Here is a 15,614-nt window from a genome sequence, read left to right as displayed (position 1 = left end):
AGAGACTGCTGAACTCGAATATGCAAATTAGATACAATTAACTCAGGCCTACACAGAGACTGGGAATGGTTGGGTCATTACACTAATTGAATCTATTTCCCTATGTTAAGTTCTCCTCACACCTTCTATGGGTCATCTTAATTATCACTTCAAAAGTTTTTTTTCTCTTGCTGATGATAGCTCATCTCAATTGATTAGACTCTCCCTGTTGGTATGCATACTTCCACCTTTTCATGTTCTCTGTATGTATAAATATCTCCTGTGTGTTCCGTTCTATGCGTCTGAAGAAGTGAGCTGTAGCTCATGAAAGCTCATGCTGAAATAAACTTGTTAGTCTCTAAGGTGCCACAAGTACTCCTGTTCTTTTTGCGGACACAGACTAACACGGCTGCTACTCTGAAATAAGACAAACAAGTTTGTTTACACTGACAGGAGATAATGCTGCCCTCTTCTTATTTACAATGTCACCAGAAACTAAGAACACGCATTTGCATGGCACTTTTGTAGCAGGTGTTGCAAGACATTTAGGTGCCAGATATGCTAAACAATCGTATGGCCTTTTACGCTTCGGCCACCATTCGAAAGGACATGCTTCCATGCTGATGATGCTTGTTAAAAAAAATGATGCATTAATTAAATATGTCACTGAATTCTTGGGGGATAATTGTATGTCCCCTGCTCTGTTTTACCCACGTTCTGCAATATATTTCATGTTATAGCAGTCTTGGATTATGACCCAGCTCATGTTTGTTTTAAGAACACTTTCAAAGCAGATTTGACAAAATGAAAAAAAGGTACCAATGTGAGATTGCTAACGGACCCAAGGTTTAAGAATCTGAAGTGCCATCCAAAATCTGAGAGGGACGAGGTGTGGAGCATGCTTTCAGAAGTCTTAAAAGAGCAACACTCTGATGCGGAAACTACAGAACCCGAACCACCAAAAAAGAAAACCAACCTTCTGCTGGTGGCATTCAACTCAAAATGAATGTGCTTCGGTTCACATTGCTTTGGATTGTTATTGAGTAGAACCAGTCATCAGCATGGACACACGTTCCCTGGAATGGTGGTTGAAGCATGAAGGGACATCTGAATCTTTAGCGCATCTGGCACATAAAAACCTTGCGATGCCGGCTACAACAGTGCCATGCGAACAGTTGTTCTCACTTTCAGGTGACATTGTAAACAAGAAGTGGGCAGCAGTATCTCCTGCAAATGTTAAACTTGTTTGTCTTAGCAATTGGCTGAATAAGAAGTAGGACTGAGTGGACTTGCAGGCTCTACAATTTTGTTTTTTGTTTTGTTTTTGAATGCAGTTTTTTGGTACCTAATTCTACATTTGCAAGTTCAACTTTCATGATAAAGAGATTGCACTACATTACTTGTATTAGGTGAATTGAAAAATATTATTTATTTTGGTTTTTTACAGTGCAAATACTTGTAATCAAAAATAAATATGAAGTGAGCACTGTACACTTTTTATTCTGTTGTAATTGAAATCAGTATATTTGAAAATGTATAAAATATCTAAAATATTTAAATAAATGGTATTCTATTATTGACACTGCAATTAATCATGCGATTCATCGCAATTAGTTTTTTTAATCGCTTGACAACCCTCCTAAATTTTTTTTAACCTTTTATTTCCCTATTTTGACTTGTGATTCTTTTACTTTGTTGTTAATATTGTGTTAAGTAGCTGGTCACAATTAACCCACACGTATTATACTAACACTATGACACTCCTTTTTAAAAGCAAGAAATATTGTGAGGTCAGATATTAAAATTCAAAGGCTCTTTTTTCCCCTCACAACAGGTTTTATGCATACAAATCCTAGTCTGGTAACCTCATATTCCCTTATCAGTGAGGCTCTAAAAATCTTGGTGGGGAAAGGCCACACCAGTGGAGTCTATTTATTGATGATCAGTAATGCATTAGCTTGCTTTATCTGTAATATTCTCTTCTTGGCACTTGTGCAGCTTTGCACTGAAAGCTTGCAAAAGCGTTGTTGAAAAGGCTTCTGATCATTGCGTTTCTTACAATGGTAATAAAACTATGAAATATTTTGCCTGCTATAATTCTACCCTAAAGTAGTAAAATGTACCCTCTCCTAGGGTCTGATCCTATGAGATGCTTTGCACCCTTTTATTACCACTGACTCAGTGTATTCAATTTTAGGCTCCAGTCAGAACTCACTGCATAAGCACTTCCTACTTGTCTTTTCTACCCTAGTCCTGCTGTAGCATTAAAGTGATTGAATACCCTAGGGGGAGAATTTGAGGGGCATATTCTCAATTGTATAGACAATGACTCAGCCACAAAGCTCTCCTTAGGAAGAGTAACAAGTAGTTGTTTAAGCCCAGCACGTCAAGGGAAAGAACACACCATAAAGTTGTTCTATTTACCTGGTGTCTTTATAGACTTCTTTAGCAAGGGTTGATATTATTTTCCATATACAGAATCTTGTACATGAAGAATTTGATTCCTGCCACTTGTCCTTTGAAAGAATGTTTGTAATTATTTCCTAGGCATGCTGATTATATTTTTATAAGAGTGACATTGTCCAGTAGTTTCGGCCTAAACTCAGGATTTGTTTTTTAATACACATTTATAAAACCCATTATTTTAATGATTTCTTTTCAGTTTTCTATTTGAATGTAAACATTGTAACATTATGCTAGAAGGGGAGGTAAAAGTGAAACTGACAAATCAGCTCTTTAGGGCAGAAACTGTCATATATTGTGTTCATAAAGCACCTAACACAGTATGATCCAACCTGATTGTGGCTTTTAGGAGCTACCACAATATAAATGTTAAAGTTTTCATTGTCCAAGCTTAATGAAGCAAATAAACACGGATGTTGCAAAGTACATTAGATTTTAAGGTGTTTTCAGTTGTAATAATTTATTTTATTGTTGGTAACATACGTAAGAAACATGTTGAGAGGTTGTTTTTATCTTGAGAATATCCCTTGGAGAACACAAGTAAATCCTAATTTTACAAACATCTTGGGGGATGCAAAACTTCCATATAATTAGGAGCTGGGTAAAAATTGAGGGAAATACTATAGACTAACTGGGGAATGTAGGATTTGGGATAAAAAGGATTTAAATAAAATTCATAAAATTGGTGGAGTAGCTATCAGGCCTTTATTTGCTCTAAAAATATTACTTCAAGTAACTGGCACTCACAGTGCTACATTTTACTTCTGCAAAGTGACAACCACCTGCGGTGTCACTACAGTAGAAAAAGGACAATGATGCTGGCATCTAGTTCCTTTTAATATTAAAAAGGAAACCCCAAAACTAAGAATGCTTCTCTGAAAAATCAGCCATGTTCCCTACACTGTCTCTTTCACATCCTTAATACGACCAAGTATAAGGACTCCCAATACCACATGTCAGAGCATGCATTCATGGATCAGTTTGAACTGACATTTAGCTTTCCTCACAGCACTGGAGTTTCCAAATGAGGGAGTGTCATTTACAAGTGTTAAACTTCAACACATCCCTCAACTCACTTATTTTACTAGCTACAGCACCAGTAGATTCTTACAGTAGTATTGCCATCCCCAAGTTTTCAAAAATCATGCACCAGGCCCCCAAAAGTCATGATTGGCTTAAAAAAATCAAGAGATTTAATAATATAATCTTTAAAATTGTACTGAAGTTTTTATTTGCCCCTTGAGCCTTTAGGATTTATTTTTGCCAGATTTTGTCCACAACCATGAGGCTTAGAAACATTAGAAGCAGATCCTTGGCTGATTTAAATGGTCATAGCTGGAGCAAAAGATCTGCTTCCTTCATTTAAAAAAAAAAAGAGTAAGCTGAGATTTTTCACATATTCACATGACTCCAGCAGCTGGAGCTTTAAGAAAAAGCAGAAAATATCACAAGAGTTGGCAACATTGTCAAATTTATCCAAAACATAAAAAGTTAGTGCAAGTTTTAATTAATCTATGGAATCAGAGCAAAGAATCTGACTTAGCAGAAGGAAAGAGAGCACTGATTGGAATTCAGAATTAGTGATCACTGGGCTCAGAGGATCAATATTACTTTGAAAAAAAACCTGTTCCTGTGAGTGCTGATGAATTTGCCTCTTGCTTTATTGTTCTCTGGAGCACTGGGTTTTAAAAGCTAGAATTGGAAATAGAATTGTTTTCAAACCTATGGAGTTCTCTCTCTTGAGTGTTGCTCAGGCTGCCTTGTCTACACAGGAAATTTGCCCCGGTTACAGCTGTCAGTGACCAGCTCTGATACAGCCGCACTGAGGCAACCCCTAGAGCAAGACAGGCAAAGATGCTGTATAAACTAGGATTTGCACAGTGGATTTTAATCCTGCTTAAAATCAGAGTAAATTGTACCAGTGCAAATAATAGTTCATAGCAGCTTTGGCTGCCTACGTTTTGTATTGCTGCAGCTACACTGGGCTGGACTCTCCTGCATAGTCAAGACCTTAGATGCAGGTAAAGAATATTACAGCTTGTGAGAGTGCCTAGTTAGAGCCAACTGTAACCTGCCTGCCCTGCCTTGCTATTACAAGCCCTGCTAAAAGTCACTCTGTCCTTGATTTCTTTGCCTGGTTTGGGAAGCTCGCTGTTTTTGCAGATCTGCATGTAATGATCACTCAGCTACAATGATGAAAACTGGGATTGCCCAATCAGCCCTTCTCGCTCCACTGTGCCTGAACTCAGTCAGACTCGAAAGAGTCTTAGGCCTGGTCTACACTGGGAGGGTAGGGGATGAAATCGATAAGTTATGCAACTTCAGCTACATGAATAACGTAGCTGAAGCCGATGTACTTAGGCCTACTCACCGTGGGGTCTTCACTGCCGTGAGTCAACTGCTGCTGCTCCCATTGACTCTGCCTGCGCCTCTCATAGCACTGGAGTACAGGAGTCGATGGGAGAGCGTTCGGGGGTTGATTTATTGCGTCTAGTCCAGACGCAATAAATCAACCCCCACTGGATCGATCGCTGCCCGCCGATCTGGCGGGTAGTGTAGACGTACCCTTAGTTCAAGGAGTTTGGGGCTCAGGTGACCAGCTTCAGGACTGTTCACACACTAAATAACTGCTCTACTTCTCAGATTTAAAAGAGGAACAAATGCTGATTGTGGGCCTCTTTTACTTGAGTAACAGTGGTGACATCTTCCACCAACCTTCAGTTTCATATCCTCAATGCTGTGTGTGTTAAAACTGTGCTTCTTAAAAAGTTTTTAAAAAATGTTTCTCAAGTTAGCTGACTACAGTAAAATCTGTCAAATATAAACAAAGTGCTGTAAAAGGTAAAACACTTTAAACTCTGCACCACCCAGTCTAGAATTATCAGATTAAATTCAACTCAGCAACAGCCAAAGTTTGCTCTGCTAGAAGCTCACTTCCTCACTTTAGAGTTCTCTTTTGTTTTTAACATCTGCGTTAATGTCGCAGCTGCACATACTTCAAGTCAGAATACATGCCAAGATGACTGACTGCTTTGTAAAAAGAAGGCAAGTTTCCCCATCTGCAGCAGAAGCTGTTTAGATTCAAAGTTAGCAGGACATTTATGTTTCTTTTCAGTTTGCCATTTGTTCTAAATCACAATTTCTATATAGAGTGAAGATTTTGCTCACATTACAAAGGACACAAATGCATTTCTACATCTACAGTTACTCAGACTGCAATGGAGAAAATATTGACATTTGTTAAACAATTACACAGCATTCAGTAGGAAAAGGTGCATTAGAGACACTGACTTACTCTCCAGAGCTGCTTTTTAAAGGAACGCTACTGAGTCCTTAAAAAAATCTTGTTTTCTATTTCGACCTTACCCTTTTAGAAGCTTTAGAACAATATTCATTTCCCAGCCACTTTTTGTCACAAAAAACTGTTTTTTTTTTCTCCAAGTGTCAAAGCATGGGTGCTTTCCTTAATTCTTCTGCTTTCTGCATTCACATTACTGATGGCAGCAGGAAAGGGCACAGCATTGAGAAAGTGTTTGTCACTTAACTGTTGCAGGTTTCATTGGGAGAACAGGGTAGGAAATTTACATTTTGTTCTGTGTACAATACCAACATGTTGGCTTCTCAAAAATCTTGGTAAAAAAAACTGGTGGATTTAAAAAAAAAATAAAAATCAAAAGATAGCTAGCTAGCTAGATACCTGCACATTTCTCAAGAAGTCTAATGATTTTAAGGAAGATCAAATGGTGCGCCCATGAACATCAGCAGCATCCCTGTTGTCAAGAGATTCACTTGGGAGGAGGGCTAGGAATGGCTGAAGTTGCATTCTGTATAGGAAACCTTTATCCAGCTTCAGTGTAAACTGAAAAATTGAAGCACTGGGTTACTTGAAACCTTTCCTGGATACTCCAGACACAGCTCCTGTCTGAAGCTGTAATGCCAACCTGTTTTGCCATTACCCAGAGTTAAATGGGCAATAGGAAAAATCAGTGCATTTCTACAGGTTCCCCTCAGAACGGGGACATGTCACAATAAGCTCATGAGGAGACTGAAAAAAAAATGGGGTTCCTTTACCCCACTGGAAATTGGAATCGCCTCTACCACCAGGTATCTTGTCTGATAGTCCAGCAAACATGTGCATGATTAAAACAGTGGGAAGATCACCTGCTTATTTAAGATGCACCTTTTCAATACAAAAGTACTCTGGATCAGGGCAAGCCCTCTTTTGTACAGAGTCGGCTGGACTGACAAACCTAACTTGCACTCCAATTCTGCAACTTATAACGGCCCATTTTGTGTATGCACATTGTTGTCCCAGAGATGGCATCCTTGGAGACAACCATAGTTGAGCTTCACCTTTGTCACTTGGAAGCCAGGCTTGTATTCTGGGAAAAGCAGCTCTTCTTTAGACAAAAGGACACCCATGGAAGGGGTACACAACAACAGGAATGAGAAACGAAAAAGGAAGAAACCAACACCACAACGCACATTCCTTTCAGGTTTTGTTCTCATCGTACATGTCCAAGGCAGGTTGGATTGTTGAGAATTCACTCTCATAGACCAGGCTCCGAGGAGACAAAGAATTGTGGTGAAAGAAGTGACCACCTACAAGAGGCAGAACAAAGAAACAACTCCGTTAGGAATTTGTACATATGGCTATAAAACGGGGAGATTGAGCATGCAAGGTCTTGTTTGTGGTTACCTATTCTCTTGCACCTGCCCCAGTTCTAATAAAAACATACATATTTCTAAAAATTAACTTTCCTTTTAAAGTAAACCTGTTACAGTTTGTAGTATGAAGTGGCAGAGGAGACAAGTGTGAGGAAACCCAACCTTTGCTGCGTCATCATTATTTTAGGGATGCATGTGGATAGGGAGGGAAATATTTATACCTCAGTGTCAGAGCTGCAGGTGTGGTCCTCTTGTAATTCAAGTGCTCTCATGCTACTTTCCTTCTGCTCAGGACCATGGTCTATGCTGTGTGTATGAAGGTAAACAGCTGTCCATTGAGGACTGGCCTATGGCCAAACTAATTTTCTCCATTAGGAGATAACGGACCAAACACGCCTCTTAACAAGTCCCCCCCATCCCTTTTGGTATTAAAAAGAAAAGGCTAGTTTTGCAAGCTCATCTGGGAAGACATTTTCTTTAAGAGCTGAAATGAACAAGAATTGTGTGCTTATCAAAATGAAGGCCTAATAACAGTATTGGCTGGAGCCAGAAATAAGTGGACTGGCGCCATGGGAGCTTCCTCTTGCACAGCTCTGACAATACACCACGATCTTGATCTGCAGCAGCCTTGCTAGTTCTAGTCCTGAGACCATGGTGCTGAACTGCTCTGTGGTTTTGTGACAAAGACAAACATCTACTAAGGAATACAGCAGATTGAGACTGTCGAACATTCCCCTCCACTTCTGACTTAAATCACAGTCAGTCCCAGGTCTTCACTTGCTAGTATACTAATCCATTCAATTTGAAGGTGAATGCTCCTGATAAACGGGGGAAAAAGTGTTTGTGAATAATCTAATACCTCAATCTGCGGCAGTGAGTGTGAAAAACTGTTAAATTCCACAGGGTCAAGTTGCTGACTCTGCCAATAAAGAATATACCCATAAACACACACAAAACGGCCCCCACACTGTGCTGGAATAGGGACAGACCAGTCAATATGATAATTGAATTATTAGTGCTCAGTTTGTGGATTTGAATTCTATCCCAGACTTAAGCTTCCTGGAACTGTGCAATGCTGTAGTAAAAAGACAGATGTATTTATTTACATGGATCTGCATAGGCTGACAAATCCCAAAGAGATCACTCTCCAAACAAACCTGAACTCCACTATGAAATGCCTGCTTAGGAACCACTAGGGATAAATTTGATATCCGAAGTCTCCTGCATTATGTGCCTGGCCCAATGTCACTATGCATCAGGTGCATTTAGATCTTGAGAATGCTGCATCCCATGTTACCCTGCTGCTGAAATGAGCAATGAGTAATGAATGCTTCATTTCCTCTCTCCTCCCACTGAAGTGTTACATATTGTACAAGCAACACAGAAGCAACACAAAGGGACTCTAAAGACTGAATGCTGCTCCTATTTGTTTTTATTGCACCAAATCAAAAAAGGAATTAGGAAACAGACACCCTAGGCAATCAGTCTGCGAGAGAGAGAGAGAGAGAACGAACCTTTTCAATACAAAATTTGATGGAGAAATTTTCAACAGGCATAAGACCATAAACGTTTCACCTAACAGATTTCTTTTTTAATTACCAGTAAACTGAAAGCAGACACTGCATTCAGCATCTCTAAAATTCTTTGCTACTTTCTGTGTTTCCTTGCTTCTTGATAAGACATTTAACCTGCCCTCCTCCAAAGAAGTGGTGTGTTTATATACAGGTACAGCCGACTGCTCAGCTTCAATAGCGCTCCTGGAACTCATAATTCATTCTCTTTCTAATGCTTCCTATTCAAATATCAGTTACACCAAACAGTATTTTTCAAATTCTTCCCTGCTTAGAGGGATTGTTTGTTCACCAGATACAGCCCCTAAGGATATCATTATTTTGAAAGACCAGATATTGCAAACTCTCTCCCCCAGATGCACACAACTAGATGGGAGCTCCCTTCCTTCTCTTTTCACTAGTCCCTTAAGCTGGAAGTTTACCACATTCACAACCCCCCCAAAAACAGCACACCAGTCATTGTTAATCTTGTCTCAGAACTGAACTCTGTGTTTTCACACAGCACTATGCAGCATTCCACCTGGACAGACGAGCCTAAGGAATGTTCAAAAGAGTACACACATAAAGAGAGCTTAAAAGAGAGACTCTGCACTAAGTCATATCAGAGGAGATACTCAAACAGTCTTACATCACCCAGCTCTCACATAGTGCTTTCATCAGTAGGTCTGAAAGTGCTTTACAGAAAGGAGGTCAGTATCATTATCTCCATTTTCCAGATGGGGAACAGAAGCACAGAGAGGTGAATGACTTGCCCAGGTCCCTCAGCAGGCTAGTAGCAGAGCCAGAAGTAGGACCCCAGTCTTCTGAGTGCCAGTCCGGTCTCTGTCCACTATGCCGCAATGCATCTTCTTCCGGTCAGAAGCTATTTTGGAGGCTTCAATTTGACAAGCTACGTTTACATACTGTAAGGATACCAGAGCTTGAAAAGCAAAGCTCAGGCTTGTTTTGGTTTGTAGGAATACTTAGTTGTGTTAAAGGTTTAAAAGAATTACCGGCACCTTGACAGACGTGTTTCTTCCCCCCAATGCAGAAAACTTCCAGCTTTGTTTACAACCGTGGCATAAACACTCTTTGTAAACCCATTACCATGTCAGGCATGAATATGTCTTGGCAGCAAGCAGCAACATGCACAGTTACAGACACACACCAATGAAATCTTATGAGCTTGCTCCCCCTATTCTGCAGCTATTGATGAAATCAGGGAGATGGGCTGAAATGAGGTTTCCGCACTTTCAGTTTGGAAAACAAACTGGAGAAACACACTTCAGGTTCAACAGATCAAAAACACGTATACAAGTCATACTTGCCATTATATTTCATTAGACTGAACCACTCTACTAACCTAATTACATTAAGCTAGGACATAAACCTCAGCCTGAAGTCTAAAATATCCCCACCATTATGGGTATGCTGCAGGAATGGGTACAGTACAAAACAGTCAATTGAAAAGTCTCTGCGTTGCTTTGACAAACTAGTTGCACAAAGAACAAGTGCTACCCTGCAGTCCCTTTTTAATATTTATACTACAGTAGCACTCGGAGATACTAATCAGTGCTTCCTTGTGCTGGGTGCTCTGCAAGCACACATGGATACATAGTCTCTGCTCTGAAGAGCCTACTCTACAATCCCTTCTGAGACTTTTCTCTTGACACTGAGATAAGGTCAGGTACTCCCTAGGCTGTTTCCACTGTGTAATCTATTTGGATACTGGGACGGTGTAAAGCAGTATGAGAGCCAAATCTAGCATAGCGGAGGAAAAAACCACTCTAAATAGTGAACTTATTTCATAAAGGGTCCTTTACACAAAGCATGCTGTTTAACACCATGTTGTTGCTCCCATCTGAGCAGTACGGTATTACAGCATGATGTCTCCCAGTTGCTGCAGCAACATTTGGAAAAAAGGCTGTTGAAGGGCCTGCTTCTTTATTTAACTGTGCACAGTCCCAACAATGAAATTAGCTGATGTGCTCTTGCTCCAAACACTTACACCGGAAAAGGCGGCAAACAACTCTGGAATTTGCTTCTCCTGTTTGTTCAGAGTAAACAAATGTGTTGACATTCACAAGATGGTGTAAAGTTCATTTGAGGGGATAATAGTAAGATATTTTTATCTTTCGTTTCAGCTTGGGGTTGAGGCCCCTGTAATTTCTGATTGACATCTGTCAGCTAGTTTCTCTATTTTTTAATGGATGCAATTGTTAAGAGAGAGAAAAACAATGCAAAGTGTGGAGGAAACTGGACCCTGGGTGGTCAAAGTTCCCAACAGAGGGGCAGGAACTAGAAACTGCTCCTGTTAACAGTTAAAAGGTTACTTCTCACCACTGTGCTGTTGCTCTGTATAAGAGACATGAAACAGACTTGTTTTGGGGAAAAAGGTTACTCACCTTCTTGTAACTGTTGTTCTTTGAGACGTGTTGTTCATGTCCATTCCAATCAGGTGTGAGTGCACAGTGTGCACGGTTGTTGGAAATTTTTTCCCTTAGCAGCTCCTATCGCGTCGTCTGGGGAGCCTCTTGGAGTGGTGCTCAATATATGACCCTGCTGACCACCCCCCTTCAGTTCCTTCTTGCTGGCTACTCTGACAGAGGGGAAGGTGGGTGGGTATTGAAATGGACGAGAACACATCTCGAAGAACAGTTAGTTATGAGAAGGTGAGTAACCGGTTTTATTTCAAGTGCTTGTTCACGTCAGTTCCAATCAGGTGACTCCCAAGCTCTCCCGCGGAGGTGGGGTCGGAGTTAAGGAATCACTGACTGGTGAACCAATCTGCTGAAAGCTGCATCCTCTCTAGCATGCTGCGTGATGGCATAGTTAGTGGTAAACATGTGCACGGAAGACCAGATTACTGGTTTGCAGATCTCCTGGATAGGCACCTGGGCCAGGAAGGTGGCTGATAAGGTTTGCGCTCTTGTTGAGTGGGCCGTAATAGCTGTGGCTGGGACCTTGACCAGCTCGTAGCAGGTACAGATGCAGGCCATGATCCAGGAAGAAATGCATTGTGAGGAGACAGGAAGCCCTTTCATCTGGTCTGTAGCTGATACAAACAGTTGGTGCAATTTCCAAGCCCTTCAGGAAATGCCCTATCATGGGGTTGGCAAACACAGAGCCCAGCACTGCCCCAGTGAATTATATTCTTTGGGTCGGGGACAGCATCAACTTGTTAACACTGAGGATGAGTCCTAGTCTCTCAACGGTGGCTCTGACCGACCAGACCTGGGACTCCACCTGCTCCCTGGAGTGCCCCCACAGCAGCCAGCTGTACCTTCCTCTTGCAGAGAAAAGCTGCAACAACCGACATGCACTTGGTGAACACTCAGGGGGCTGTCAATAGACTGAATGGGAGCACTGTGAACTGATAGTGTTTGTTGGCGACCACAAGTCTCAGGAAATGTCTGTGGGCTGGACGAATGGCTATGTGGAAATACGTATCTTTCATGTCGAGGGCAGCGTAACAGTCTCCTGGATCCAAGGAAGAATGATCATGCTCAGGGAGACCACGTGGAACTTCAACTTCACCATGAACTGGTTGAGTCTTCGCAGGTCTAGAATGGGTTTGAGACCCCTCCTCCTCCCTTTGCCTCAGGGATAAGGAAGTATCAGGAGTAGAATCCCTTGCCCCATAGCAAGTGGAGGAACCTCCTCCACTGCCCCTAGGGTGAGGAGCGATTGCACATCCTGTATAAGGAGTTGCTCGTGAGAAGGGTCCCTGGAGATGCACAGGGAAGGGGGGGGAGGGAGGGAGGAGCAGAACTGGAGAGAATATCCCACTTCTACCGTGTGAAGCCATCTAGCAGCCTGATGTTATTTGTGATCAAGCACAATAGAAGTGGGACAGATGGTTCAGGAAGCAGGGGGAAGAATCCGGGATAGTGGCAGGTACACTGTCCTCGGGCGTCCCTTCAAAAGCCTTGTTTGGAGCCCAATGGTGGCTTGGTCGGGCCCTGTCCCTGCCCTGAAGGCAGGGCTGAAAGCCCGCCCAAGTTATTTCTGTTGCTATGGCAGCAGGAGTCCTGCCTTGGGTGGGGATGAGTTTTGAAATGCTTGCACTGAGTAGCCATCATGTGCATCCCCAGTGACTTCAGAGTTGCCGTCAAGTCTTTCAGGTTGTGCAGCCTAGAGTCAGTCTGGTCTGAGAACATTCCTGCGCCCTTGAAGGGAAGGTCCTGCAAGGTCTGCTGAACTTCCAGAGGTAACCCAGAGGATTAGAAGTTCTCCTCGTGACCACCCCCGAGGAGATGGTATGGGCCACTGAAATCAGGTAAGTCGAGGGAGGTCCTCGCTACTGCCTTCCCTTCCTCAACCATGATGGAAAATTCCACCCTTGATTCTATGGGGAGCAACTCCTTGTCCTTGGACACAGAGTCCCAAGAATTAAAGTTACACCTGCTGAGGATAGCCTTCTGGTTGGCTATCCTCAGCTGGAGGCCTCCTACAGCATAGATTTTCCTGCCATGCATTTGGCCTCCTTAGCCTTGGGGGCCATTGCCTGTTGCCCCAATGCTCCTTTTCATTCACTGCTGAGACCATCAGGGAGCAAAGGTGTGCGTGAGAGAATAAGTTCTCGTATCCCTGAGATGGGACAAAGTATTTCCTCTCCATGCCCCTGGTGGTGGGCAGATCTGAGGGAGTCTGCCACAGGGTTTTATTATTTTGTATGGTCTTTATCAGTGGTAATACCACCCAGGAAGGACTTTCTGGCGCAAGAATATCTATCATTGGATCCTCCGCCTGCAGGCCCATGTTGCAGGCAATACAGCAGAGCAGGTCTTGGCACATCCTGTGGTTGATGGGTGGGGGATCTGAAACTGACACTCTTGCCATCTCCTCATTGGGCAAGGACAATGACTTGGCAAGTGGAGGCACAGGGTCCTCATGGCCCTCTAGCTGCCCAAGTTGCTCCTGGACTGAACTAGGCTCCTCTACTAGCTCATCAGGGGCAGATGTCTCCTGGGCTATGGGTAAGTCCCGGGCGGGTACCGTCGACACCTCTGTAGTCTGAGAAGGCGGTCTGGAGAGGGCAGCTTCCATTCCCTGAGGGGCACGTCTATCTTTAGGTGACCGGGAAAAAATGGCATCCTGAGGTCACAGACCTAGAAACTCTAGAAGGGGTACCCTGGGCTGGATGGTAAGCCCAGGGGGTCCAAAAGGGCCATCGTGTGGAGGGTGGCCACTATGGCTGCCAGGCCACCTGCACATCCCTTCAGCACCTACCAGGCCTATGCTGACTGTGCCGTGAACAGCATGAGTCTACATCAGACTCCGAGGATCCCGAGGGCGATGACCACAGCAGTGTCGAAGACGCCTGTGCGGGTGCCCAGTGCTGCATAGAGGAGGTAGGGGACTGGTGTCATGAATCAGTGCAGCTATCTCGTGACAGAGACCGGTGCCGTAGGTGTGGTGCCAGTCCTGTGAGGGTATTATGGAACAGTGCTGACCCCTCGTTGCTAGGGAGATAGATCGCCATGTCCCTGGTGCCATGCACGTTCTCGGTGAAGCCAGTGCCAGGGAATGGTGGTGTGGTGATGCGGAGACTGGGAGCTCTGCATCATGGTGAGCTTGCCTTGGGACAGTACCAATCTTGACAGTATGAAGGCTTGTCTCTAATAGTCATCTCAATGAGATTTCCTGTGGCCTCAAAAGTGTCTGGAGTGGAGGCTGGCTCCAACACCTCCATCTGGCACTGCCCGGATGGAGAGTCACTGTGAGCTGGATTCGATGGTGTCTTGTGGGGCACCAGAGTCAACGGCATGGACTCTTGTTGCCTGGGAGCTGGGTCCTTCCTCTGGTGTAGCAAGGTATTCCCGGCAGTCCCGTAGCTCTCTGAGGAGAGCTGCCCTCTGTCAGCCCTTTTGCATTTGTGGGGCACCGGAGAAGTAGAGTAGCGCCAGGCATCGCTAGTGCCGAGGATCTCTTGCACTAGTGTCCTTCCTTGGCACCAATTCACGGACCCATGCAGGAGCGCTCTGCACCAATGCTCAAGCCTGGGCCTTGGTGGTCGGGGCCGCTGGATGGAGTGCAGCTTCCCTGAGCAGCTGCTTTAAATGGAAACCCCTTCTTTTTAGTCCTGGGGTTGAAAGCCTTGCTGATCTTGCAGCACTCGGACTGATATACATTCCCCAGACACTTGAGGTAAGAGTCGTGGGGGTTGCTATTTGGCATGGGCTTGTGGCATACATTGCATGACTTAAAGCCATGCGCTTGCAGCATGCCCCGGAGCCCAAGAAGGGGTGAGGGGATAGGGACAATCCTGCTCACCAACATCTATGCTGACTATACTAAACTACACTAATGACAACTACTATACAAGAAACAAAGAGAGAACTAGATAACTAAGCTAGGAGAGCACTTGCAAGGCAAACAAGATGCAGTTTCAACGGAAGGAAACTGAAGGAATTGAAGGGGGGGAAGGGTTGGGTCAGCAGGGTCATACACTGAGTGCCATGAAGGTGAAACTCCAGGGGGCTCCCCAGCCAACCCAACGGGAGCTGCTAAGGGAAAAAGTTTCCGACGATGGTGCATGCGGCACGCGCATACCTGATTGGAATTGATGTGAACAAGCACTCAAAGAAGAATCTGCTTTCTAGAGCCACACAGGTTTTCCCCACGTAGCTCTCCACAGTATCTTTGAAAAGAGGTTTAAGACCATGATCCCAGCAGGTATAGGTGTTATTTGATTTAAAGCCATTTCAATTGCCTTATGCTTTTAGGAAGTTGGTGAAAAATGTAATCCCCTTACTGTGTAGTCTGTGCTTTACATCATACTGCACATCATTCATCCATCTTGGCAACAACATTGATTCTAAAATGAGCCAATCCTGGAGCACAAGTAGGAGTTTTTTCCTCCACAAATCCATCCAACAAGATTTCCCAGATTTTTCAAAACAGATTCACTGCTCTCTTCATTGACTGCATTCATGTTTTTACAAAATTTCA

General features: G+C 43.5%; 1 protein-coding gene across 1 annotated transcript in view; it reads right to left on the bottom strand.

Annotated features, from left to right (window-relative positions):
• Nucleotides 1–5,864: 5,864 nt before the first annotated feature.
• RNF130 (ring finger protein 130) overlaps nt 5,865–15,614 on the bottom strand; it is an 88,116-nt gene continuing 78,366 nt past the window's right edge. The window contains exon 8 of the mRNA XM_030572414.1: nt 5,865–7,044. Coding sequence (XP_030428274.1) covers nt 6,935–7,044 — 110 coding nt within the window. The 3' untranslated portion in view covers nt 5,865–6,934. The remainder of the gene's footprint in view (nt 7,045–15,614) is intronic.

Source organism: Gopherus evgoodei, chromosome 8 (assembly GCF_007399415.2).
Source record: "Gopherus evgoodei ecotype Sinaloan lineage chromosome 8, rGopEvg1_v1.p, whole genome shotgun sequence".
Taxonomy (NCBI): Eukaryota; Metazoa; Chordata; order Testudines; family Testudinidae; genus Gopherus; species Gopherus evgoodei.
Note: the sequence above shows the minus strand (reverse complement) of the source record. Positions and strands in the feature narration are given on the sequence as shown.